Here is a 25854-nt window from a genome sequence, read left to right as displayed (position 1 = left end):
GCAGAGGCACAGACCCAGGAAGTCGACGCCAGACAGAGAGTTCCAGATGCCACGCCAGGCCCCACCACACCCTCACACACACAGATCTCTTCTTAGATAATATATATTAAAAAATAAACCTCCAATTCAGGGTATAAAAACAGAGCGAAGGCACTTGGGGGTGGGGAGTGGAGGGGTGGCCCCCACAGGCAATACTGAGATGGCCCGGGTCACCGTGGTGCCCTCCGGAATGAAGCCCTGAGTCCCCCAAGCAGAGGGCAGGAGGGAGAGATGGCCGAGGCTCATGCAGGGCCAGTGACCCCAGCTGGGCCCCTCCCAGGCGTGGCCCACAGCTCCCTCTCCTCAGGCCCTCAGGGTGTGAGATGCTGCGGCAGCTGTGTGGGTGGGGGTGGTCCCTCACGTCCTCTCCCCCATTCCTCTCCTTCTTGCAAAAGGCCTGGGGGATGTAGGAGAAGACGGGAGATGGGGAGAGATGGAGAGAGAGACAGGGAGAGACAGACACACAGACAAGACAGGGAGAGCGGACAGAGAAGGGGAGGTGGGGAGAGGCAGGCAGGCACAGAGACAAACAGAGATTATCAGAAAGAGAGACACAGAGATGAGAAACACGAGGTGGAGTGGGGAGATTCAGAAAAGACAAAGAGGGAGATGGACAGAAGGGGCTGTAGGGATGCGAGCTCTGGAGGGGGACCCTCCTTTCAGGACAGTGCCCTGGCCCCCAGATCCCCCACTCACCTTCCTGGACAGGGACCTCAAGTGCAGCCAGGCTGGGAGACAGAGTTCCCCCCAAGCTGAGACAGGAGGGGTCGCAGGCGGCAAAATTCCTCCTCCAGCTCCTGGTGGCATGGGGGTCATGGATGAGGGGGGCCCCCTCCTTCCCCGGCCCATTCAGGGCACTCCTGGTCCGCCCTGCCCCGCCCCACCTCCAGCTGCTTCATGGTCTCCTCCAAGCTGAGCAGATTCTCCTGGATTTCCTGGGTCCGTGCTGGGCTCAGGGGGCCGCCCCCTGGGACCCCATCCCCATCTCGAGGAGGCCCCGCCCCATTGTCTTCCTCCGCCGGAAACAGAAGCTGCTTCAGGGACAGCACTGGCCAGGGGCAAGGGGGGCGGAGTCAGGAGACCAGGGGGCCAGGATGGGATCTGGGATGGGGGATTCCGAATGGCATGTGTAGGGGCTGGAGGTGAGGGTGGGTCCCAGGCAAGGCTGAGCGGATGGGGTTGGGGGATCCAAAGGGAGGTGAAGAAGTGAGGCTGGGTTTAGGGTTGGGACAGGGCAGGAAGGCACTGAAGACAGAGATATGATCAGGGAGAGGGTGAATATAGAGTCAAGGAAGGGATGGCGGCTGCAGAAGAAGGACATGGGCACCCAGGACAGTGGTGCAGGCCGGGTGGGTTTGGAGCATTTGTTTTCTGGCAGCTGGGCGTAAGGAAATTTTTGACAGGGAGAGCCTTGTTCTAGTTGGAACAGAGGCACTGTTTGGGCCGCTGGCCACCCTGGAGGGGCAGGGCTGGGCTACCTTTCCGAAGGGCCGTGGCAGCGAGCTGGCCCTCGGGGCCTGGTCTGCAGAAGGGCAGGAGGTCACTGAGGATTCTCTCGGTCCGGGCTGGGTGGGGGAACAGGGAGGGCGCTCAGATCCTGCCGGGCCTCCTGTGGATGCCCCTCTTCACCCGTGAGCCCCAACCTGGCCCCTCACCCAGCATCCCTCTGGTCTCACCATCAGCCGGAGACGTCTCTCGGCCACCATTGCCGTTCTCAGAGCTGCTGAGGAGGGGTTCTCGGGTGCTGAGGGGAGGAAGTGCTGGGTGACCCCACACTCCTGGCCCTGGGGGGCCACGGGGGCAGGGAGACAGAGAGCTGGAGGTGGGGAGGCAGGGAGGTCCGGAGAGAGAGACAGAGGTCGAGGCCGGGAGACAGGGAGACAGAGAGGCCCAGACAATGGAAGACACAGAGGCCTGGAGACAGGAGACAGACGGGGCAGTGGTGGGGTCGGCACACACACACGCACACACATGCATGCACATGCTCACACGCACACACACCATACATGCACACACGTACACACACACATGCATGCATACATATACTACACATGCACGCACAGTCACATGCTTGCGTACAGGCACACATGTATGTACACACATGCATTCACACATGTGCACGCTCACACACATGCACACTCAACAGGACTGGGGTTTGCATTCTGGAGCTGTGGAGGGAAGCCAGCCCTGCCTTCCGGCCCCCCTCCCTGAACCTCCAGCTCTCTCCATGGCCCCCCTCACCTGCTCGGGCTGGGCCGGGGCTTAGGGCGAGAGGCAGGGGCAGGGACTTTCAGGGATCCGGCAGTCTCGGTGATGAGGGCACACCAGCTGGGGAGAAAGGCCAAACCCCTGGGCAGTCAGAGACCCCAGACCCTATGCCGGGGCCTCCCCACAGCCCTCCTGTACCCGGGAACCCAGAGGCTTGGGCCTCCTCAACCCACACTCAGAACTCAGAACCCCCCTCACTTCTTCCGCTCCGACACAGTCTGTGCCACCAGCTCGTATATCTGGGCCTCCTGGTCCCAGGTAAAAAGGACGTAGAAGGCTTTGTGATCTGCAGAGAGAGGGGGAGATGGGACTCAGAGCCCAGGTCCCCCCAGTGCATGCCCCTTCGTGAGCACAAGCTGGGGAAGTCACTCACAGTAGCGCTGCTCTCAGGGCTCCCATGACTCAACTCACAACTCACTGTCCACTAATATCCAGGGCCTGATGTGTCCTCCTGAGCTCCCCCCTCACACCTCCTTAGGGAACCAGGCAAGTCCCCTGGCCTACCTAACAAAACCCTGCCAGCCACTCCCACCCTCCAGCTTCTCCCAGTGTTTGTGGCCCTGGTGCAACTTCCCAACTGTGTGTTTACAAATTCCCCCTCACTGGGCTCCTGGCCTTTCTTCTCATTTATACAAGACACGCCTCTGTGCAAACACCTGCAGCAGCTCCTACCTCACTTATAAAACCTACTAGGCCTAGCCCCGTCCTGCCCACCTCCACCCACTTCCCAACCTCTTTGCCAGAATGCTGACTCCCTGGCTCTGTAGAGGGTTCTGCTCCCCACTCCACAGGCAGCTCTGCCCAAAAGAGACACCCTTTGCCCTGGGCCATACAGTGGCTGTGCTCACCGGTGGCCACCTCGCGGGTCATGGCAGAGGTGAGCCGCAGCACAGGCCGCAGCATGGTCTTGCCGTCGGGCGTGGGCGTCAGCGTCCGGCTATGGGACTTGAGCAGCAGCCGCTCATCCTGGCGCTGGAGCAGCAGCAGCAGGTCATCCAGCAGCAGCACATGCACCTCTACGGGGCGAGCAGTGCTCACACAGCGCCCCCATGCAACCCCGTCCCCGCCCTTGGCTCACTGCCCCCACACCCTGCACTAGGTGGCTGCCCTGGCACTCACCCACAGCCTTGTCCTTTGTCACCCGCCACGTCAGTGGGCCCTCGTGGACCAATTTCTTCTTGGTGATGTCCAGGTTCTGAGGCAGGAGGGGGTGATGGTTCGTGCAGGTTGGCGGGGGGTGATTGGGGTTGGTGGGGAAGGGAAGGGAAGGGCAGGGCAGTGACCAGGGATGACCACAGGCTGGGGATCATGGGATTGGCATGAGGTGGGGGCCAAAGCTCTCAATCCCTGCGTATAGTATGGGATGGGGAGGACAGGCTGGGGACTGTATCACAGAATCGCCTGGGCCAAGTAGAGTAGCGGGGCAGGGGAGGCAGGAGGGTAACGTCACACCTTGAACTCGCTTAGCATGGGGTCGCTGCTCTGCCGAAGGTGGGACAAGTCCAGGCGCCGCTGATAGTCCTTGAGCCTCTGGGGCAGAGACGGGAGCGTTATGGGGACAAGCTAAGTGCTGGGGCTGACCCGCAGTGACCTACATTGGTAAGGCGAGAGCCAAGACCAACTTCTGATGGGAGCAAGCTGAGGGTCGGGCCTGACCTCCAATGACCCTCAGAGGGAGGTGCTGAGGGCCAAGCCAACCCCCAGACACACAGTGACCCTTGAGGGAGACAAGCCAAGGGGTAGGGTGTGACTTCTGGACAGGCTGAGGTAGGGTCCACGCCCTGCTCTCATACCACCCACACTGTCCCAGGTGTGGGGTCAGCCCAGGCTCACCAGCAGGTCCTCCATGTCACGCACGGCTTGGTTGACGTGGTGCAGAATTTCCCGGCAGCACTCAGCTGCCAGCTCTACTTTCTCCCGTTCCGTGGGCTCTTCTGCAGGCAAGGGAGAGAGCAGCTCTGGTGAACCCCTGCCCTGGAGGCTCCAGATTCAGCAGCCAAGGTTAGACAAAGGACAGCTGGCTGGGCATGGTGGCTCATGCCTGTAATCCAAGCACTTTGGGAGGCTGAGGCAGGAGGATCGCTTGAGACCAGGAGTTCAAAGCCAGCCTGGGCAACATGGCGAGACCCTGTCACTACAAAAAAATAAAAAAAATTAGCCAGGCACGGTGGTGTGCCCCTGGGGTCCCAGTTACTCGGGAAGCTGAGGTGGGAGGATGGCTAGAGCCTGGGAGGTCGAGGCTGCAGTGAGCCGTGATGGTATCACTGATGAAAATGAGTGAGAAAAAAAATTAAAAAAAAAAAAGGAGAGCCGAGGCCCAGAGAGGCGGGCCTGCGGTACCTGTGTTCTGCCCGATGCTCTGCAGAAGCAGGGGGTACTTGGTCAGCCGCTGCATCTCCGTGGGAATCATGTCCTTCAGCTGCAGACGGCGGCACCGTGGGCGGCTCTCAGCTTCCTGCAGGAAACTGGTGCTGGCGCTGTGATGGCCCAGGCTTCGGGCTCACCCCAGGGCGCAGGCACCTAGGAGTCTGGGTTTCCAGGCCCCTCCTCCCCAGGAAGCTGGAGTCCAGACCCCGCCTCACCTGCACGAAGGCACAGAACCGAGGCTCCTTGCGTTGCTTGGCTTTGAGCTGCTCTAAGGCAAACGACTGGCGGCTGCAGAAGCGGGAGGAGATTTTCTGGAACCAGGAGCCCTCAGCACCATCAAACTACAGTAAGATTCAGGCCAGGCAGGTGTCTCAGTGGGGATGGGCAAGAACAGGGCCTAAAGTACGACACGCTGGAAGCCCAGACCCTGGGACTCGATTAGGGTGGGCTCAGGACCCGCTCCGGGCTTGGATTCCAAGTGTCTAGCTGGGAGGGGGAGGGCTGGGCATCTCACCCGGGCCAGCAGCACGTCTCCAATCTCCTCGATGAGGTAGCCACTCTCCTGCCTCCGCTTCATCAGGCGATCGAGGAACAGGGCTGTGGGGGCAGGAGGAAAGGGATCCTCCATCAGGGCGTGGAATATGCTGTGCGTGGCCTGCTGCGGCATGGTGGGAATAGGGCTGCAGGTGTATCTGTGTCTGCTCTTCAGGGCCGGATGGCGTATCTGCCCCCACCTCATGTGAACCCTGGGGTTCCCGAGCAGGTTGAACCCAGGGCTAGAACAGAGCTGCCCGTGGGGCAGTGGGGTACACAGAGGGACCCTGGCCCTGCACTCACAATGCACCTCGATGAGCTCGTCCAGGCTGGGGAAGATGTTCTGCAGCTCCTCCAGGGAGAAGAAGAGGCCGTCCGCCATGGGCTGGAAGAAGAGGTCGTGCAGCACCCGCAGCATGCGCACGTGGGCCGCTTCTGTCACCAGCAGCTCTGCAGGGCCACCAAAGCAGGAAGCACGTTGGGGAGGGTGCAGACTAGGGGGCATGACCTCAGGGGCAGGCTAGAGGAATGAGGCAGAGCAGGGAGGAACGCTTCCTAGGTTGGTGGGAAAAAACTCTCTCTGGCTAGCCACGGTGGTTCACACTTGTAATCCCAGCACTTTGGGAGGCCAAGGCAGGAGGACTGCTTGAACCCAGGAGTCCAAGATCAGCCTGGGCAACATGGTGAAACCCTGTTTCTACCAAAAATTAAAAAAAAAAAAAAAAAAAAAAAGCCCGAGTGTGGTGGTGTGTGCCTGTGGTCCCAGCTACTTGGGAGGCTCAAATGGGAAGATCCCTTGAGCCCAGGAGGTTGAGGCTGCAGTGAGCTATAATGGCATTACTGCACTCCAGCCTGGGCAACAGAGCGAGACCCTGTCTCAAAACAAAACGGCTGGGCACAGTGGCTCACGCCTATAATCCCAGCATTTTGGGAGGCTGAGGAGGGTGGATCACAAGGTCAGGAGTTCGAGACCAGCCTGGCCAATATGGTGAAAACCCGTCTCTACTGAAAAAACACAAAAATTAGCTGGGTGTGGGGGCAGGCTCCTGTAGTCCCAGCAACTTGGGAGGCTGAGGCAGGAGAATCACTTGAACCCGGGAGGTGGAGGTTGCAGTGACCCAAGATCATGCCACTGCACTCCAGCCTGGTGACAGAGCGAGACTCCATCTCAAAAAAACAAAAGAAAACAAACAAATAAAAAAAACTTCTCTTGGTGGAGTCATTTGCCCTCTTAAAAGCCATTGAGGAGCCAGGTGCGGTGGCTCATGCCTATAATTCTAGCACTTTGGGAGGCCGAGGCGGTCAGATCACGAGATCAAGAGATCGAGACCATCCTGGCCAACATGGTGAAACCCCATCTCTACTAAAAATGCAAAAATTAGCCGGGCGTGGTGGCAGGCGCCTGTAGTCCCAGCTACTCAGGAGGCTGAGGCAGGACAATCGCTTGAACCTGGGAGGCAGAGGTTGCAGTGTGCCGAGATCGCGCCACTGCACTCCAACCTGGCGACAGAGCGAGACTCCGTCTCAAAAAAAAAAAAAAGGCCACTGAGGAGTCCTCAACCCACCGTCTTGCCTTTCCCTTTTTGCTGTGCCAGCCAGCCAGAACGACCAATGGTCCCCGTTTGCCTGCGTGGGCTTTCAGTAATAAAACTGGGAATATCCTTAGCAAATGGGGACAAGCTGGTCATCCCACCCACCAGCAAGCTTGCAGCTGTGTTTAGTGTCTAACCATCAAGCCACATTATACAGTGGTTGACAGCCTCAGATCCAGGGACCCCCGCAGAGGGCGTATGTGTGAGTTTCAGGGGTCCTAGAAATCCCCTGAGTCTAAGTGCACAATTTTGTATGTTACGCATATTCTTTCTGGGGAGAGAAACTGCTATCCTGTCCGACATGATAGTCACCAGCCACGTACAACTCTTTACATTTTCGTTAATTGAAACGAAATTTTTAGTGCTTTTTTTGCTTTTTTTTTTTGAGACAGAGTCTTGCTCTGTCACCCAGATTGGAGTGTGGTGGAGTGATCTGGGCTCACTGCAACCTCCGCCTCCTGCTTCCTGGGTTCAAGCAATTCTCCTGCCTTACCCTCCCGAGTATCTGGGATTAGAGGCATGTGCCACTACGCTTGATTAATTTTTTTTTTTTTTTTGAGACGGAGTCTTGCTCTGTTGCCCAGGCTGGAGCGCAGTGGCCGGATCTCAGCTCACTGCAAGCTCCGCCTCCCAGGTTCACGCCATTCTCCTGCCTCAGCCTCCCGAGTAGCTGGGACTACAGGCGCCCACCACCTCGCCCGGCTAGTTTTTTGTATTTTTTTAGTAGAGACGAGGTTTCACCGTGTTAGCCAGGATGGTCTCGATCTCCTGACCTTGTGATCCACCCGTCTCGGCCTCCCAAAGTGCTGGGATTACAGGCTTGAGCCACCGCACCCGGCCCGCTTGACTAATTTTTGTATGTTTAGTAGACATGGGGTTTCACCATGTTGGCCAGGCTGGTTTTGAACTCCTGACCTCAAGTGATCTGCCCACGACTTCCCAAAGTGCTGGGATTACAGGCGTGAGCCACTGTGCCCGGCCTAGTGCATTTCGAGTGCTCACCAGCCACAGGTGGCCGGTGGTCCCCATGGTGAGCAGCACAAATACAGCACATTTCCATCTTCCGGAAAGTCCTAATGGATAGCACATGGCTCATGTGGTTTTTTTTTTAATTTTTATCATGTCCTTAGAAGGATCTGTGACTCAAAAAGTACTCAACCACTCCCCTAAAATTTTTGAGTAAGTACCTTTTTTACTAGGAAGTAATCTGTAAATAAGCTTTCAATCAAGTCCAAAAGCTTTCTCTTGGGCCGGGCAGTAATCCCAGCACTTTGGGAGGCTGAGGCGGGCAGATCACCTGAGGTCGGGAGTTCGAGACCAGCCTGACCAACATGGAGAAACCCCGTCTCTACTAAAAATACAAAATTAGCCGGGCATGGTGGCGCATGCCTGTAATCCCAGCTACTCAGGAGGCTGAGGCAGGAGAATCACTTGAACCTGGGAGGTGGAGGTTGCGGTGAGCTGAGATTGTGCCATTGCACTCCAGCATGGGCAACAAGAGCAAAACTCTGTCTCAAAAAAAAAAAAAGCTTTCTCTTTTTGCCACCAGCCTCCCCAGCCACCGCACAATTAGCACAGGAAAAAAGGAAAAAGACAAAAATGATACACTCATCATCTCTCCATGCAGAAGCAAGCACTGTGAATATACTGATCATTCTCCTAAACTTTCCCCCGTGGGGATCTTTTCTCCCCTAAGCAATTAAGATCAAACAAATAACAACTATCTCATTAAAATGCTCTTCCTTGACTGGGCCTGCTGGCTCATACTTGTAATGCCAAGCCTTTGGGAGGCTGAGGTAGGAGGATCACTTGAGCCCAAGAGTTCGAGACCAGCCTGGCCAACATGGCGAAACCCCATCTCTACAAAGAATACAAAATTAGAATACAAAGAGTACAAAAATTAGCCAGGCATGGTGGTACATGCCTGTGGTCTCAGCTGCTCGGGAGGCTGAGGTGGGAGAATCAGTTGAGCCTGGGAGGGTAAGGCTGCAGTGAGCTGTGACTGCACCACTGCACTCCAGCCTGGAGACCAACTGAGACCCTGCCCAAATAAAAATGAAAAAAAAAAAAATGCTCTTCCTCTGTGCCCAGCACTATGCTAAACATTTCACACAAATTGTCTCATCTTCATGACAATATCTGAGGTAGGAACTATTAGTACCCACATTTTGCAAGTAAGCAAATAAAGGCTTGCACCAGAAATGCAGTGTTCTTAACATCAGCACTGTCTTGCACTACTCGAAATTTTTGGAAACGTCCCTTCCACAGTGGCATTCACATTCCATCGAAGTGGTCTCTGTTGGAACAATCTGAACTTGGAACAAGAGGGAATTTGAAGCTGCCTTCAAGTGCTGCCTATGGTAAATAACACCAAGATGAACATGTCTCTGCACCTGCCTTGGCCAGAGCTGGACTGTGTCCTTGGTCACAGTGGGGCAGACCGGGGCGGTACTCACCGCTGATGACCTCCTGCCGCTTCACCTGGCTCTTGGGCAGGCTATGCAGGGTGTCTGGTGGGACAAGTTCCCGCCAGCCAGGAGGCTCTTCTGGTTCAAGCTCCAGTCCTGACCGCCCCGGCTCCCCCTCATCTCCAGGCTCAGGGCTGTGGACGGAGGCCTTGTTAGGGCCCCAGCTTGGGCCATCCCAGGAAGCAGCCTTCAACCTCTTAGAGCATTCAACCCCGGTCAGTGGCCTTGGCATTCGATGCCCCCAGGGTGGCCCGTGCAGCAGACCAGGTCTCTAGATCTGACTACACTACAGTCCCCAGATCTCTAGAAGCATTCTACCCCTCCTCCTCCAAGGTCTGTGACCACAGTTGGCCTCAATGACCTCAGCCTCCAACGCCCATTCCTGTGACTCTGATAACAATCCCTCCCTGATTCTCCAGGCTGCCTTAGTGGATGGGGGAAGGGAGAGGGTTGACATACGTGGCTCGTCGGGCAGGGCCAAGCACTGCCGTGGCGGAACTGGGGTCCATGTCCACGTCGCTCCGGGAGCGGCCCCCACCCCGGCCCTTAGCCCCGAGGCTGCCCCGGGAAGGCCGGCGGCGGTCACTCACCCGCAGGCTCTCTGAGCGCCCCAGACGCCCTGATAGCCTGGACCCCGAGGCCAAGGATAGAGTCAGGCAGAGGCCGGGTACAGAGACAAGGAGAGACCAAGACAAGGACAGAGACGAAGAGAAACCAGGACAGGGACAGAGACGGGGAGAGACCAGGGTAGGGACAGAGATGGGGAGAGGCCAGGACAGGGACAGAGATTGGGGAGAGAAGAAGACAGGGACAGAGACAGGGAGAGACCAGGACAGGGAGAGACAAGGAGAGACCAGGACAGGGACAGAGACGGGGAGAGACCAGGACAGGGACAGAGACGGGGAGAGACCAGGATGGGAGCAGGGGTGACCAGGACAGGGATCAAACATGCAACAGAAGAGAGAGGAGAGAGTCAGAGGAGTGGTGGGATTTTAGGGGCACTGGGGTAGTGGGGGGTGTCGGTGGGGGGATACTGAAATTTGATAGGGGAAGGGATGGGGAACCCAGGATGGAGAGTAGGACTGACCCCCTCCCTTCCCTGAGGCAGAGGGATGGCAACAGAGGGGCGTTTATGGGGTGGGGAGGATTTCCATACTTAGCTCTTCAACTGGGAGGGTGATGTCCCCACCCACCCCTCACAGGGAGTGAAGGGGAGGGAGTGGCCATGGGGAGAGGGGAGGGGCTGGGAGAAATGGGGGAGGGGCTAGCCCTTCCCCCACCCAGGGCCCAGGCACCCACCTCTTCCACCTTCTGGGGAGAGAGGGGCACAGGGTCAGAGGTGGGCCCAGATGGCACCCGACCCACCTCCCCACACCCACCAAAGGGTCCCCAAAGCAGCGGCACAAGGACGGGCAGGGGGCAGAGCCTGCCCCCCAGCTGTAAGGGGGACAGGGCCCCCGGGGCACAGAGCAGAGGGGTGGGGGGTTGAGGGACGGGTACCAGGAGGCAGGAGCGAGGCGGGGTGGGGTGGGGGGGCTTGAAAGAGAAGGGGAAGAAGGGCTGAAAAAATGGAAAGTGGCAGGGAGATCGGAGGGGGATGGAAAGTGGGGAAAGAAAACCCAGGTGAGAAAGGAGGGGGGAAATAAAGGAGATGGAAGGAGAGGTGGAGAGGAAGGGAGGAGGAGAAAGATCAGTGAAAAAAGGAAGGAGAGGAAGGAGGAGAGGAAAAAGTAAGGATAAAGGAAAGGGGGGCAATGAGGAAGCAGGAGGGAGATGAGAAAAGGAAAGAAGAAGGGAGAGGAATGGCGAGACCCAGAGAGCAGCAGAGGAGCAGGCGGAGCGAGAGGCTGGGACAGGCAGGCGCAGATGGCAGCGGCGACCCTGCACCCACCCACCAGTGCCCAGTAAGCCACGGCCCCCACCCCTGCACCCCAGCCTGGGCACCTCTCGGTTTCGGCCCCCTCATCGGTACTCTCTGGGGGCGCCGGGGGCTCCAGGCTCATTGGGCCCTGCGGGGATAAGTCCCCCAGCTCCAGGGGGGCGTCGGCACCTGTGGGGTGGAGGGAGCAGGGCTGGCTGGAAGGCCTCTGAGGCCCGGAGACCCACACTCTGGGGGCCTGGAAATGTGGGGGCTAAAGCTACCCAGTGCCTGGCAGACACCACGAGGCTGCAATGGACTTCAGCATGGGACAGAAAGATGTTAAGACCTCTGAGAACACGACCGTGGGCCACTAGGGGCAGGGGCGTGAAGATGCAACAGAAGTGGGTGCCCCTGTGTGTCCTGGGGGGATGGGGACCCCAGGCCTAGCATGTAAGTCACAAACATCTCTCCCACCCAACCAGACTGCAGCCCCCTGAGGTCAGGAGGGCCTGAGTTCTGTGCTGCCTCCATGTCCATTCATCCTCCCCACCCTCTCATACTCCTTTAGAGACAAGGAAACGGAGGCTAATAAACGGGAGTCATATCCAAAACACTAAATAAACACGAGGAGTCAGCAGAGCCGGTGTGTGAGCCTGGGCCTGGCCATGCAGAGATCCAAGGGCCTGAGGCCACAGAGGTGTAAGGACGGTGAGGGATGAAGCTCATGGGGCTGGTGGGCTTCCCACCTAGGGGGCTAGCAATGCAGCTCAGAGGGTAGATTGGTCATGTACGCAGGGAAGGTTCTGGAAAATGAAGGGCTGATGGAAAACGTAGTCCAAGGGGGTGGGAGACACGGCACCAGCAGAGAGGTCAGAGCCTGGGAGGAAAGTCGTGGAAAGGGCAAACTGAGGGAAGGGGAAAGTTACGAATGACAGTGGTGACCAGGAGCAGGGAGGAGCGGATGCTAAGAGCAAAGGGGAGGTGTTGCTGAGGAGTGGCTTCCATCTGGGGGTGCCAAGGGGGCAGGCAGCACCCCCGCCCTGGATCCCTGGGCCTCACAGAGCCCTGGCCCAGGAAACTCTCACCTGGTTCCCGGTCTGGGCTGTCCAGGGACAGAGGGTGCAGAGAGACTCCAGGGGTGTCCTGCCCAGGAGCCCCAACATTCCGGTCCCGAGAGGGCATCCCCAGGCCTCCCTTCCGGTCTGTAGTACCTGGCTTCTCAGCTGGGGAGATAGTGAGGGAGAAAGAGGGAGATGAGAGAACAGTAACTCAAATCTACAACAACCGGGGGATGCAAGAGGCTGTGCTCAGGCCCTTCCCCACCATGACTAGGAGGCCCTCCTGCCTCAGACCCAGGAGCCCCCATCCCCTCCTCCCTCAGACCCAGGAGTCCCCCATACCCTCTGCCCTCAGACCCAGGAGTCCAGGCCCCCAGCCCCTCCTCCCTCAGACCCAGGAGTCCCCCATACCCTCTGCCCTCAGACCCAGGAGTCCAGGCCCCCAGCCCCTCCTCCCTCAGACCCAGGAGTCCCCCATACCCTCTGCCCTCAGACCCAGGAGTCCAGGCCCCCAGCCCCTCCTCCTCCCTCAGACCCAGGAGTCCCCCATACCCTCTGCCCTCAGACCCAGGAGTCCAGGCCCCCAGCCCCTCCTCCCTCAGACCCAGAGGTCCAGGCCCCAGGCCTTTCTCCCTCAGACCTAGGAACTCTCCCAGCCCCTCCTCCCTCAGAACCAGGGGTCCAGGCCCCAGCCCCTCTTCCCTCAGACCCAGGGGTTCAGGCCCAGCCCCTCCTCCCTCACACCCAGGGGTCTAGGCCCAGCCCTTCCTCCCTCAGACCCAAGAGTCCCAGCCCCCAGCCCCTCCTCCCTCAGACCCAGGGGTCCAGGCCCAATCCTCCTCCCTCAGACCCAGGGGTCCAGGCCCCAGGCCTCCCTCCCTCAGACCCAGGAGCTCCCCCAGCCCCTCTTCCCTCAGACTCAGGGGTCCAGGCCCCCAGCCCTTCCTCCCTCAGAACCAGGAGTCTGAGCCCCCAGCCCCTCCTTCCTCAGACCCAGGAACTCCCCCAGCCAAGTGCAGGCCCAGTCCCTCTTCCCTCAGACCCAGGGGTTCAGGACCAGCCTTTCCTCCCTCAGACCCAGGAACTCCCCCAGCCCCTCCTCCCTCAGAGCCAGGGTCCAGGCCCAGCTCCTCCTCCCTCAGACCCAGGAATCCAGGCCCCAGCCCCCTCCCCCACAGGCCCCAGGGATGGATGCTCTGGCTACAGGTCCATTACCATCAACCTCTGCTTTGAGGTGTCGAAAATCTGGAATTGAAATGAGAGAGAGTGAGACAGTGAGTGGGAAGAACTGGGGAAGACAGGGGAGGGCAGAGGCCAGAGCCGCTTTACCCTGGGGCTCTCCCCGGTTCCAGCGGGCGGCATCCAGGATGCTGCTCAGCCCCTTCTTGGTCTTGGCAGGCTCGTCCGACCGCCGGTTCCCCATCACCTGCAAGACGGCAGGGAGGAAGACCAGGCTGAGCATCTCTGAGACAACCAAGCAGAATTTGACGCCAGGTGTCCAGAGTCATGGGGCTCCCAGGGGGTCTCTGGAGAGGAAAGGGTCAGGACAGGGCACTGAGGGAAGCACCTTTTTCCGGAAGAAGTTCCTCCCTGACTTCTTGTCCCCACTCTTGGTCCGCACCCCAAGGTGGCGCATGTACACGCCAATGGCGTTGACCACGGCAGCACTGTAGGGAGGAGACAGTGAGGGCTCAACACACACAAAGACACACACACACACACACACACACACACACACACACACACACACACACACAGAGCCACTAGAGGCAGAGGCCCGGCCTTCCCATCCTGACTCCACAACTACTTCCCGTGAGACTCTGAGGAGAGATGAGAGGGTTCAAAAGGACGGGGGCAAGGGCTGTTACCCAATACCCAGGACCCAGGTGTCCAGGTCCCCAGCCTCCTCCTTCCTCAGACCCAGGAGTCCAGGCCCCCAGCCTCCTCCTCCCTCAGACCCAGGAGTCCAGGCCCCCAGCCTCCTCCTCCCTCAGACCCAGGAGTCCAGGCCCCCAGCCTCCTCCTCCCTCGGACCCAGGAGTCCAGGGCTCCAGCCTCTTCCTCCTCCCTCAGACCCAGGAGTCCAGGCCCCAGGCCCTCCTCCCTCAGACCCAGAAGTCCAAGTCCCCAGCCCTCTCCTCCCATAGACCCAGGAATCCAGACCCCCAGCCCCCTCCTCCTTCAAACCCAGGAGGCTGCACACCTCTCCCTGCCGCCCTCCCTGCCCCCCTCACCTCTTTTCTTCATCGGTAGAGATGGTATGTCTGTAGGAGGAAGAGAGATGTTTGTGACATATTTGCTAGGTCTGGGGTCCCCGTCCACCCAGGACACATCTCAGGGTTGCTGTCCTGGGATAGGCAGGGGGAAGAGAGACAGAGAGGGGACACTGCGGAAGGGATCGGGAAGGACCGTCACAAGAGGGAGGGAGGTCTCTCATCCAGGAGGACGGGATCCAAGTGCCAGATCATGGACAAGACCCAGAAATGACAAGGGAACCCCAAAGTTGGAAAGGGAAGACTCAGGTCCAAGGTGAGTTAAAACGCCAGGGCAGAGGAAGAGCCCCAGTGCCAAGAAATGAACCCTGACGCTGAAGAGGGAACCCGCAAACGGGATGGAACATGCCAGAGGTAGCAGGGGTGCCCCGGCGCTAGGGAGGGGCAACGCTCCCACCAGGGCTGGCCCACTCACTGCATCTCCTCCAGGTGCATGAGCAGTCGCTCTGCCACGTGCCGCTCCCGGGCCTCGTAGCTGGCTCGGTCTCGCCCAACCCAAGCCTCCAGCTGGGCCAGCTCCTGCTCCCAGGGCGTCATGCCCATGAGCCGCTTGGAGCGGAAGTCCTCCAGCTGCCGGCCCACGGCTGTCTGCTGGCTTTGCACCACCTCCTGCACGAACCGCCGCTGGACATCCTCAGAGATGAGGTCAGCCCGAGTGCGGTCTGCAGGGACACACGTGGGGGCTAGGGTCCACTTCCTGGTGGCTTGGACCACGGCCCCCACCCACCTTTGGCTCCAACAGCCACTCTTCCTGAGGCCGCTGCCAGTAAGGAATGAATGAATCTCGGCTGTCCGAGCAGAGCATGGGAGTGCGGCCTCCCTCCCCTTGGCCTCCTGGGAGGTGTAGTCCCTGCTAGACACCTCTCCCCCATCCCATCCTTCTCCTTACCAAGTTCAAAGGCGACATTGGGAGGGACCGGCACCCGCAGAACCTGCTCAAGAGAGAGAATGGGGTGAAGAGGAGGACTTGGTGTGCTGAGATGCAGGCCGGGAGGACTGCCAGGAACCCTGACATAAGTGAGGGTGCTGGGGAAGGCCTGGGTCAGCAGCTGCCCTCAGGGCAGAGGTTGGGGACCTCATGGTGACTCTGCAGGCCCAAACAGGGATTGCGGGGTTGGGGCAGCTTGAAGATCTCTCACCGCTGTCTTCTCCAGGAAGCTGTGATAGAAGTCCAGGAAGGCCTTCTTGGCCTCCTTGGGGCCCAGTGAGCCCAGCATGTCGGCATGCAGACAGCAAAGCTAGGGGAGACACACAGTGTGACTCTCCGCTCCCCCACCCTGCCTCAAACCACAGTCTCCCTTTGAAGAGGGCCTTCCCTGCCTCCTGACCACCCCATGGTTAAGGGACTCAACTGCCACCTCCTCCGGGAAAAACTCCCTGACCTCCACCCCTAACACCAGGCCCTGGGTTCCCCTGCAGGCTCCCTGGGGCCGCCATTCACATTCTCTAATTTTCCATTCTGTGCTGTGGTCCTTTGTGGTTCTTCATCATGGTCTCCTCCTGGCAATAATGATACCTACTACTACTGTCTATACTGAGGGCTTACTGTATACCAGACGCTGCTCTACACCCTCTACGTGCATTAACATGTTCAAGTGTAGGGACCGTGAGTATCCCCATTTTACAGATGAGAAAACGGAGCTCGACAAGTTTATTCAAGCTTAGTGACACAGCTAGGCCGGGCATGGTGGCTCACACCTGCAATCCCAGCACTTTGGGAGGCCGAGGCAGGTGGCTCACATGAGGTCAGGAATTTGTGACCAGCCTGGCCAACATGGCAAAACCCTGTCTTTTTTATTTTTAGTAAAATAAAACAATTAAAAAATTAGCCACGTGTGGTGGTGGGCACCTGTAATCCCAGCTGCTTGGGAGGCTGAGGCAGGGAGAACTGCTTGAACCCAGGAGATGGAGGTTGCAGTGAGTGGAGATTGTACCACTGCACTCCAGCCTGGGTGACAGAGCGAGACTGTTTCAAAAATAAATAAATAAATAAAACCCAAAATCACACAGCTACTAAGTGGCAAAGTTAGGATTCGAATCCAGGCAGCCTGTCTCCACTACACTCTGCTGCCTAGAAAGACTGAGCAGCTCAAGGGTTTGTGTGTGTTGAGGGGTGTTGTAGGTTGATCCATCTGTGTCCCAGATGGTGCCCTGTGCCTACTGAGGGCTTGTAAAGAACAGGTGGACAAGCGGGGCTCACTGTGTCATTCGTCACGCATTTCCTGAGTGCCAGCCCCTGTGCTGGGTGACAGTGGGGACTCCAGCCTGCCCTGGCTCCTGGGCGCTCTCATCTGGGAAATGGACTCACTCCAATGGGAGTGGGACTTTTTCTCCTTTTTCTTTTTTGAGATGGAGTCTGGCTGTGTCACCCAGGCTGGAGTGCAGTGGTGCGATCTTGGCTCACTGCAACCTCCTCCTGGGTTCAAGCAATTCTCCTGCCTCAGCCTCTGGAGTAGCTTGGATTACAGGTGCCTACCACCATGTCTGGCTAATTTTTTTTTTTTTTTCGCCTAGGCTGGAGTGCAGTGGTGCAATCTTGGCTCATTGCAACCTCCATCTCCCAAGATCAAGTGATTCTCCTGCCTCAGCCTCCCGAGTAGCTGGCATTACAGGCGTGTACCACTGTGCCCGGCTAATTTTTGTATTTTAGTACAGATGGGATTTCACCATGAGGCTGGTTTTGAACTCCTGACATCAGGTGATCCACCTGCCTCGGCCTCCCAAAGTGCTGGGATTATAGGCGTGAGCCACTATGCCTGCCCCATTTTCATATTTTTAGTAGAGACAGGGTTTTACCATGTTGGCCAGGCTGGTCTCGAACTCCTGATCTCAAGTGATCTACCCTCCTCGGCCTCCCAAAGTTCTGGGATTACAGGCATGAGCCACCGTGCCCGGCCCCACCTTTTATTTATTTATTTCAAGACAGGGTCTCACTCTGTCGCCCAGGCTGGAGTGCAGTGGTGCAGTCACTGTAACCTCGACCTCCCGGGCTCAAGCCATCCTCCTGCCTCAGCCTCCCAAAGCATTGGGACTACAGTCATGAACCACCAGGCCTGGTCCTCCTTCTCCACTTTAAACAGTTTTAACAAATCTATATCCACTCTCCACACTCCCCAAATATAGCAAAATTCTAAGAGAGGCCAACAGGAAGCTGCCCAGGGGACCATAGCTATCTCCGATCGGCTCCCCACAAGCTGATGAGGTGAGGGAGCTGTGTGAGGATAAACCTCAAAATGCTCAGAGGCTGCTGGGGTCACCTCAGGCTAGTCCCTGACCCTCTCTAGGCCTCAGTTTCCACATCTGTAAAAGAACATAGTAGTCAGCACGATCCCTGGGCTGATGTCCATGATCTGGTGGTCTAGAAACCCCAAGGCTTGAATGGGGGACCCCCTTGCTCAGAGGGCCAGAGTCTCCATGCATGTGGTTGTGCGGGGAGCCACTCTTCTGGAAAGAGAATGCAGACGGCGGAAAGACTGCAATTTCCTAAATTTCTGCATATCTGATGCTTTGGTGTCAGGATGACCAGCCTCTGGTCTTGCAGCTGACGTATTCTTCTTTCCGCATGCCTTGGGCGCTTCTCCCCACTCTATCGATTTTCTCGTTTTCTGGAGGGGTCTACTACGCATGTCCACATGGTGCAGTGCCCTGGCTGTCCCCAACTCCTATGCTGTGCTGGGCTGGACCGGGTTTTCTTGGGACGAGACCCTTGTCTACAGATCCACTGCCAGCCAGCACTGTGGCCTCTCCCTTTCTAAATCACCTGCTGGTTTTTCTAGACTCTGCAGGTGTTTCTGGATGGCACGGTTGTCCATCCACACCTCCCAGGTATCTTCTGCCTCATACGGAGGCTTCTGGATCCACAATTTTGTGGTCTCCTTTGTGAGCTGTGTGTGGTAGTTTTCTTGTTTCTGGATCAGGGCCCGCTGTGCCCCCTACACCTGGGATGGCTAACAGCCTTCTCTCAAGCACCAACCCTGAATGACTGCGTGCTGGCATCTGCCGAGAAGGCTTTGGAGAGAAGGATTCGGTACCCCAGAGTCCACGGAAGGGCGCTGCCACAGGCTGATGGGGAGCGCTGCCACAGGCACAAAGTGGGACGGGATGTGGTTTCTGCCAGGCTGCTGGACTCTCTGTGGCTCTGCGGGGTCCTGCCATGTGTACCCTGCCCGCTGCGCACTGAGATCTACCCTGGGCACCTGTAAGCCTGTTGAGGTCACGTGGCGTGCTTTCTGGCTCTTGTCTAAGGCATTCTCTCTTTCTAGATTTGGCACTCTGTTTTCTAGATCTGCTTTTCCAGACCCTCCCAGCACTAGCTCACTGGTTTAATTCGCCAAAAGCTGTGCCTGTCCCAGCCCCACCCCTCCCTGTGCCCACCCAGCCCTGCCCTCACCAGGGGTCCTGGCTCAAACTGCAGGGCCACGTGCTGCAGGAGGGCCATGAGGTGGGCTGGGCGCCGCTTCACCTGCTCCAGGCTCTGGAACTGGCTGTTTTGCTCTTCTGAGTTCTGGGGGTTCAGGCAGGGGTGAGTACAATGGGGAGAAGAGGAGGGGCCTTGGGGTTGACCCTACCCATTCCTGATACTTCACAAGGGATCCAAGTCAGGGTTAGCTCCTGGGAAGTGGGGAGTGGTGACAGTGTCCATGAAATAATGATGACAGCAAGGGCAGGTGGTCAGGGAGAATGGATGAGACTTAATATTATAATGGTGGATGATGAGGACAGAAATTAGGAGAGAAGAAATTGGGGTCCCTGCTGGGAGAGGAGAGAGCAATGATAAGAAATGGGGTTAAGAGTAAGAAGGGTGGGCGTCCATGCTGCTGTGTGGGCTCCGAGTATGGGGTCGGCGAGGTGAGGAGGGAGGTACCACAGAGATGAGAGGATGGGACAGACCGTGGGAAGAGGCCGAGAAGACACATCTACAGGTGGGAGGGGACCCGGGGCGGGATGCTGAGCCTGGGACAGAGCTTTTCCACCCTATCTCCCACTCACCGTCTCCAGCTCGTTCTCAAAATCCTCATCCTCTGCCCCGATGATGCTGACGGGAACCAGGCCAGGCCGGGAGGGGCCTGGGGAGGCCTGTGGAAGGGGAGGGCGGCTTCAGTCCACAGAACTCCCCACCCACAGCCCCAGAGTCCCCTCACCCCTTGCTCTGTCCACTCACCGCCCCTCGGGCAACGTCTTCCATCTCCCTGGGCTCTGCAGGGCTGGGGGAAGAGGAGGGGCTGCGGTTAGGAGGGTGGGAGGAGGCGGCCCAGGGTGGTTACTCACAGATTCCTGGCCCAGGTGTGAAGGTGAGTAAACAGCCTCCCCCATCCCGGCCTCCGCAGCTCAATGGGGCCTCTGTGTGGCCACAAAGAGCCCTTCAGAGACCCGCCAGGGGGCGGGAGCCCAAGGACGGGAGCCTTGCGGGGGCAGGCATTGGAGGCTCAGGAGCCTGGGTCCATGGGAAGGCTGAGTCTGAGAGCCTGCAATCTGGAGTCCCTAACGCTCTCATGGAAGAGGGGGCTGGGGGACTGGACTCCCAGGTTGGAGGGATCAGAGGCCTGGGGGCTAATTCCTGAGAGCACAGCCTAGAGGCAAGCTGGGATGGGAGCGTTAGAGGAGAGGCGGGAGAGAAGTGGGGTGCAGGGGTCTCCTCTGGTCTGTGACAGGCCTGGGGCAGGATGTTGCTTGGAACCCACCAGCCCCACTTCCTGTGACAGGAAGTCACAATGACAAACCCCCAACCCCCAACTCTCCACATAAGAAAACAAAACTCAGAACTCTCCTCCCTCAGGGACCAGGAGTCCCCAAACCCAGTTCTTCTTTCCCCCAGGGACCTCATCGCTTCCAGTCCTGGAAAATAAGTGATGGGACCTCAGACAGCCCATCTCCAAGGTGCGTCTGTCTCCTCCACCCTACGTGCACCTTGGTCTGTCTGCAGCCGGCTCTCCTTGGCTGTCTGTCCCTCGAATCTGTCTCATGTCTTGGTCTCTCTTCACCCTGTTTCCTGATTTTTCTCCTTGCCTTCCTCCAGAACTGTCTCATTTTCCCCACCGTCCCTGCCTCCCCTCCTTCCATCTGTCCTTCTCAGAGGTGACACCCCCTTCCTGCTTCTGTAGCTCTGTCTGTCCTGTCCCCGTCTCTGTGCCTCTGTCCTCCCGCATCTGGTTTCTGCAGCCACCATCCCCACACCTCTCTGAGTCACGGTCTCAAGAGATGTCTCTCATCTCTCTCCATCCCTTTTCCTCCCCCATTTCTTGCTGTCTTTCCCATCTTTGTCTCTCCTTGAGTCTCCACTTCTCTCTGAGTCTTTCCACCGACATCTTCTGTGTCCTTAATTAGTCTGACTAATGCCACGGAGCCCGTGTCAGGCGGGAAGGAGCTGTGGAAAGAGGGGTGGGGTGGACCAGTGGGGGGGGCTCCCCACAGCCCAAAGCTATTTATAACCCTAGCTGGCAGAGACCCGCCCTTCTCCTGCTTTATGGGCCTCCTCCCTAGCTCCCCAGTAAATGGTAACCAGGATTTTGATGATTAAACAATGATGCTTTCTGGAGTGTCCAAATGCCACCTTGAGGGTCCACCTGGGGAAGGCATCATTTTTACTCTTTCCCATAAAGAGTATTTGTCCAATATCTAAGCTCGGGCAATTCAAGATTCAAGCACTGCTAAACATTCACTTTAATAAATTTGCAAACTGGCCAGGCGAGGTGGTTCATGCCTGTAACCCCAGAACTTTGGGAGGCCAAGGTGGGAAGATCGCTTGAGCTCAGGAGTTCGAGACCAGCCTGGGCAACACAGTGAGACCCTGTCTCACTATGAAACATGACCACGGACGTGGAGGGTGCATGCTCATCCCACTCACAGGCAGAAATGCTCAACTGAGGCAGGGAGATTTAAAAAAGGCAAAGGAGGCTGGGCGCGGTGGCTCACGCCTGTAATCCCAGCACTTTGGGAGGCTGAGGTGGGCGGATCACGAGGTCAGGAGATCGAAACCATCCTGGGTAACATGGTGAAACCCCGTCTCTACTAAAAAAAATACAAAAAATTAGCTGGGCATGGTGGCGGGTGCCTGTAGTCCCAGCTACTTGGGAGGCTGAGGCAGGAGAATGGCGTGAACCCGGGAGGCGGAGCTTGCAGTGAGCAGAGACCATGCGCCACTGCACTCCAGCCTGGGTGACAGAGCAAGACTTGTTCTCAAAAACAAAACAAAACAAAACAAAAGGCAAAGGAGGGGATGCTCATTATCTCTGCAAGTGCTCGGTGCCAGGTCTGGAACTGTGTGCTTGCCAAGTTCTTATCTCCTTATTCCTTTCTTTTTTTTTTTTTGAGACGGAGTCTCGCTCTGTCCCCCAGGCTGGAGTGCAGTGGTGGCTGGATCTCAGCTCACTGCAAGCTCCGCCTCCCAGGTTTACGCCATTCTCCTGCCTCAGCCTCCCGAGTAGCTGGGACTACAGACGCCCGCCACCTCGCCTGGCTAGTTTTTTGTATTTTTTTTTTTTTTAGTAGAGACGGGGTTTCACCGTGTCAGCCAGGATGGTTTCAATCTCCTGACCTCGTAATCCGCCCGTCTCGGCCTCCCAAAGTGCTGGGATTACAGGCTTGAGCCACCGGGCCCGGCCTCCTTATTCCTTATCACAATGATAATGAAATGATAGCTGACACATAAGAGACACTTAGTAAGTGCCAGGCATGGCATCGCTGGTTTACAGGTAATAACTCATTTAATCCTCTCAGTGACTCCAAGAGATTATTATTATTCTCATCTCCATTTAGCAAAGAAGGAAACTGAGGCACAGCTCATATGAAGCAGAACCAGGACTCAGACCTAGGCAATTGGGCTACAGAGTTTATGCATTTAAAATAAACTGCATTTGGTGGGCCCAGTAGCTCACATCTGTAATCCCAGCAGTTTGGAAGACCAAGGCAGGTGGATCACTTGAGCTCAGGAGTTCGAAACCAGTCTGGCTAATATGGTGAAACCCTGTCTCTACAAAAGATAGCCAGGTGTGGTGGCTCATGCCTGTAGTCCCAGCTACTTGGGAGGCTAAGGTGAGAGGATCGCTTGAGCCCAGGAGGCAGACGTTGCATAGAGCCAAGATTGTGCCACTGCCCTCCAGCCTGGGCAACAGAGTGAGACTTTGTCTTAAAATAAAACAGGCCGGGCATGGTGGCTCTCGCCTGTAATCCCAGCACTTTGGGAGACCGAAGCAGGCGGATCACGAAGTCAAGAGATCAACACCATCCTGGCCAACACAGTGAAACCCTGTCTCTACTAAAAATACAAAAATTAGCTGGGCATGGTGGCGCGAGGCTGTAGTCCCAGCTACTCGGGAGGCTGAGGCAGGAGAATCGCTTGAACCCGGGAGGTGAGCTGAGATCGCGCCACTGCACTCCAGCCTGGTGACAGAAGTGAGACTTCGTCTCAATGAATAAATAAAATAAGACAAAATAAAACAAAACAGAGGGCATTGCTTCAGAGCATGGGGAGCCCCCACCCTACCCTTCACAAACTAAAATGTGAATCAAAGCTCTGAGACACATCACATCTTCTTATGGATGCCTGGAAAAGCCACCGGTATGTGGTCACTGTGGCCTAGGCAGGAGTGCAAGTTGGATACGGCTGCTCCACAGAGGCCTGGGGGCTGGAGATGATGGAGGCGAAGAGTGTTGCTTGTTTAGGACGAGGGGTTGGGGGGCGTCCCACAAAGGCTGGAGAATTATAGGTGAAGCTGTCAGAGAATAGATGGATCTCTACAGGCAACTGACAAGGCCTGGGGGTGGGGGGTGGCGGGTCCAGCAGAGGGAGCACTACGTGCATTGGGCGCTGGGGGGTTAGGACTGGTTTAGAAGGTCCCTGGGTTGGGGGGCTACATGGGTGCTTGAGTTCTATGGAAGGCTCAGGGTCTATAAGGTATTGAGCAGGTGACTCGGGGTCTCCAAGAACTTCTGGGAGCCTTAAAGAACCTAAAAGGAGTCATTGGAATGTGTAACTCCCCAGATTCTATTTGACACACAGTGGGTCTAAAGGATCCAGGGATCATACAGGATCATGATTCTACAGGGACAGCTGCCAGTCTGTGGAACCTCCGGAGACTTAAAAGGGGCTCAGAATTCCATAGGGGTGCGTGGTGGGTCCCGAGACCCATGGTCTGTAGAGCCCCGGATTCCAGGGGATGCTCCTTATCTATGAGGACCCCACGTCTATGAGAAACCAGTTATCCATGGGGCGCTGGCAGGAACCTGGAGGGTCTGAAAGACTTTGTAATCTATACGGAATGTGGCTGGTCTACACGAGCCCCAAATCTTACATGGACGTGGCCGGTCTTACGCGGGCCCTAAATCCTACGGGGGACGTGGCAGTGTGCACGGCTAGGGATGCCGGGGAGGACGTGCAGAGTCAGGGTCTGACGCCCGCTGAGGACCGCGTCCCTCACCTGCTCCAGGTGGAAAGAAAAGCCACCACCGCCACCGGAACCGAAGCCTCCGCGCGCCGGCTCCGCACTCTCCCCACCCCTGCCGCCGCGTCGCTCTAGCCGCCCTGAGTCCACCTTTGCGCCCAGCTCCACTCCTCCTGCCCGCCGCTCTAGCCCGGCTCCTGCCAGGCTCCGGCCCCGACGACTCTACTCCTCCCGCCGGCCGCTCTAGCGCTGCATTGCGCCACGCAGGCCAGATACGGCCGCTCTGGCCTGTCTTGGAGGGCCGGCGTTTCCGTATCTCGACTGCCCCCGTCACTCCCCGGGCCCCGCCCCGCGCCCGGAGGTGCAGATGGGTGCAACTCCTCCCGAGTTCGATCCGAGATCTCCGAGTCACCCCGGCGCTGAGCACTCGGACCGCGGATTGGGGCTCCCCGTCCTATTAGTCTCCCCACTTAGGGAAATTTAGCGCTGAATTTCCAACGCTCGTACATCAATCCCCTCCGTCCCCCACCCCACCCCCCTTCCTTTGGAACTGGAAAAGCAAAAGTCTTGAGTTCCAGCACATCTTTCCCTGTGACATGCAGTGTAATCTGCAAAAAGTAATGACTACTCTGCAGGCCTCAGTCTTCCCATCTGTACAATGGGAGAAGGCCTCCAGCTCTCTCCCTACACTTGTCTCCCACGGTATAATTAATGACCTAGAAAAGAGCTTTCCTAAAACTCTTTCAAATGCACTCTGCAACTTTCAGCTTCACAGCGGCCCTCGTCGCTGTTATTGTTGTTTTTCTTTTTTAGGTGGCCCTAAAGCATGCGGAGGTTGGAGGATGGCGCTTTGCGGAAAGCACGTGCGAGTTCAAATCCCAACTCCACACTGTCTCATGATGTGCGTTCCCTGGGACGAGTCGGTTTGGCTCCCCGGGCCTCGGTTTCCCCACCCGTACAATGGGAGTGATCGTCTGTCCTCCACTGAGCAGGTGGGAGGCCTTGGCCCCGGCCTTGCACCGTTCGTCCCCACCTACGGGGTACTCGTCAAGTGTGAGTTCTCCCCTCTTTGCTCCCTTTAACAGATGGGAAAACTGAGGCCCGAGGAGGTGCGGCCGCTGGCTCCGTGGGGTCCGAAGGAGGCCCCTCCGCTGGCGGCAGCGCCCCAGCCCCTCCCTCCTCCTCCCCACTTCCCCCAGCAGCCGAGGGGAGGAAGCCGGGCGGGGCCGGGGACCGAGTACCTGGTGTCCGCGCGGAGGTGACCGGCGGGGCGCCCGAGGTTGGGCTCGGCAATCCCGGGCCCTGGGTCCCGGCTCCCGCTTCCTGGCTCTGGCGGGGCAGGAAGTCGGGGCGTTTTTCCGGAGGCCCCCGCCCCGCCGCCCCTCCCCGCTTCCTGCCCGCGCCCCGCGCCCGCCCGGCACCTCCGCTTCCTTCCCCTTCTCGCCGCTTGCCCGCCCCTCCTTTCCCCGCTGCGCCCGGGTCCCCGCGGGCACCGGCCCCGCCCCGGCCGCGCCCGGGCTCTCCCCGGCTTTGTCCATCGGTCCGTCCGCCGGGCGCGGGCTCCGCGGGGCTCGCATCTCCTGGCTGCGGTCACCTCCCCGGAGGTGCTGGGAGGCAAGCCCTGCTCCCCGTGCGCCCCACACCGAGCCACGACCTCCCCGGCTTTCCGCGTCTGTGGTTCTCTTGGTCTTGCGCCCTTCCTTCTGTGGGTATGCTCCCGCCTGCGTCTGCGTCCCCTTCTCTGTCCCTCTGTCTTTCTCTATTGGGGTCTTTCCCTCCTTGGCCTCCACCTCTCCTCTGTCCCTCCATCACTTTCTCCCCGAGAGCTCTTCTCTATCCTCTCCGGGTCTCTCTGTTACCTTTCTGCATCTCCGTCTCAGTCTCTGTCATTTCCCCAGCTGTTGCTGTGCCTGGGCCTCTTCGTGCCCTTTTTCGGTTGCTCCTTCTCCCTTGTGTTGCTTCTTTTCCTTCTCGCTCTGTCTCTGTCCCTCTTTCTCTCCACGTCCCTGTCTCT

General features: G+C 57.9%; 1 protein-coding gene across 1 annotated transcript; it reads right to left on the bottom strand.

Annotated features, from left to right (window-relative positions):
- Window positions 1–87: 87 nt before the first annotated feature.
- ARHGEF1 (Rho guanine nucleotide exchange factor 1) lies at window positions 88–25205 on the bottom strand. Its single transcript, XM_050768416.1, is given in 30 exon segments — window positions 88–436; window positions 736–790; window positions 792–836; window positions 924–1087; window positions 1518–1604; window positions 1716–1783; window positions 2281–2367; window positions 2506–2593; window positions 3156–3323; window positions 3427–3502; window positions 3760–3837; window positions 4141–4241; window positions 4648–4762; window positions 4890–5015; window positions 5189–5271; window positions 5512–5658; window positions 9257–9402; window positions 11213–11318; window positions 12215–12352; window positions 13403–13438; window positions 13517–13613; window positions 13755–13854; window positions 14422–14451; window positions 14876–15122; window positions 15350–15392; window positions 15600–15698; window positions 18851–18964; window positions 19450–19536; window positions 19622–19664; window positions 25082–25205. Coding segments are annotated over 29 exon segments (2841 nt in total). The 5' UTR covers window positions 19646–19664; window positions 25082–25205; the 3' UTR covers window positions 88–350.
- Window positions 25206–25854: the final 649 nt, after the last annotated feature.

This window comes from Macaca thibetana, chromosome 19, assembly GCF_024542745.1.
Source record: "Macaca thibetana thibetana isolate TM-01 chromosome 19, ASM2454274v1, whole genome shotgun sequence".
In the NCBI taxonomy this organism is placed as follows: Eukaryota; Metazoa; Chordata; class Mammalia; order Primates; family Cercopithecidae; genus Macaca; species Macaca thibetana.
This window is presented reverse-complemented; position numbering and strand designations above follow the sequence as displayed.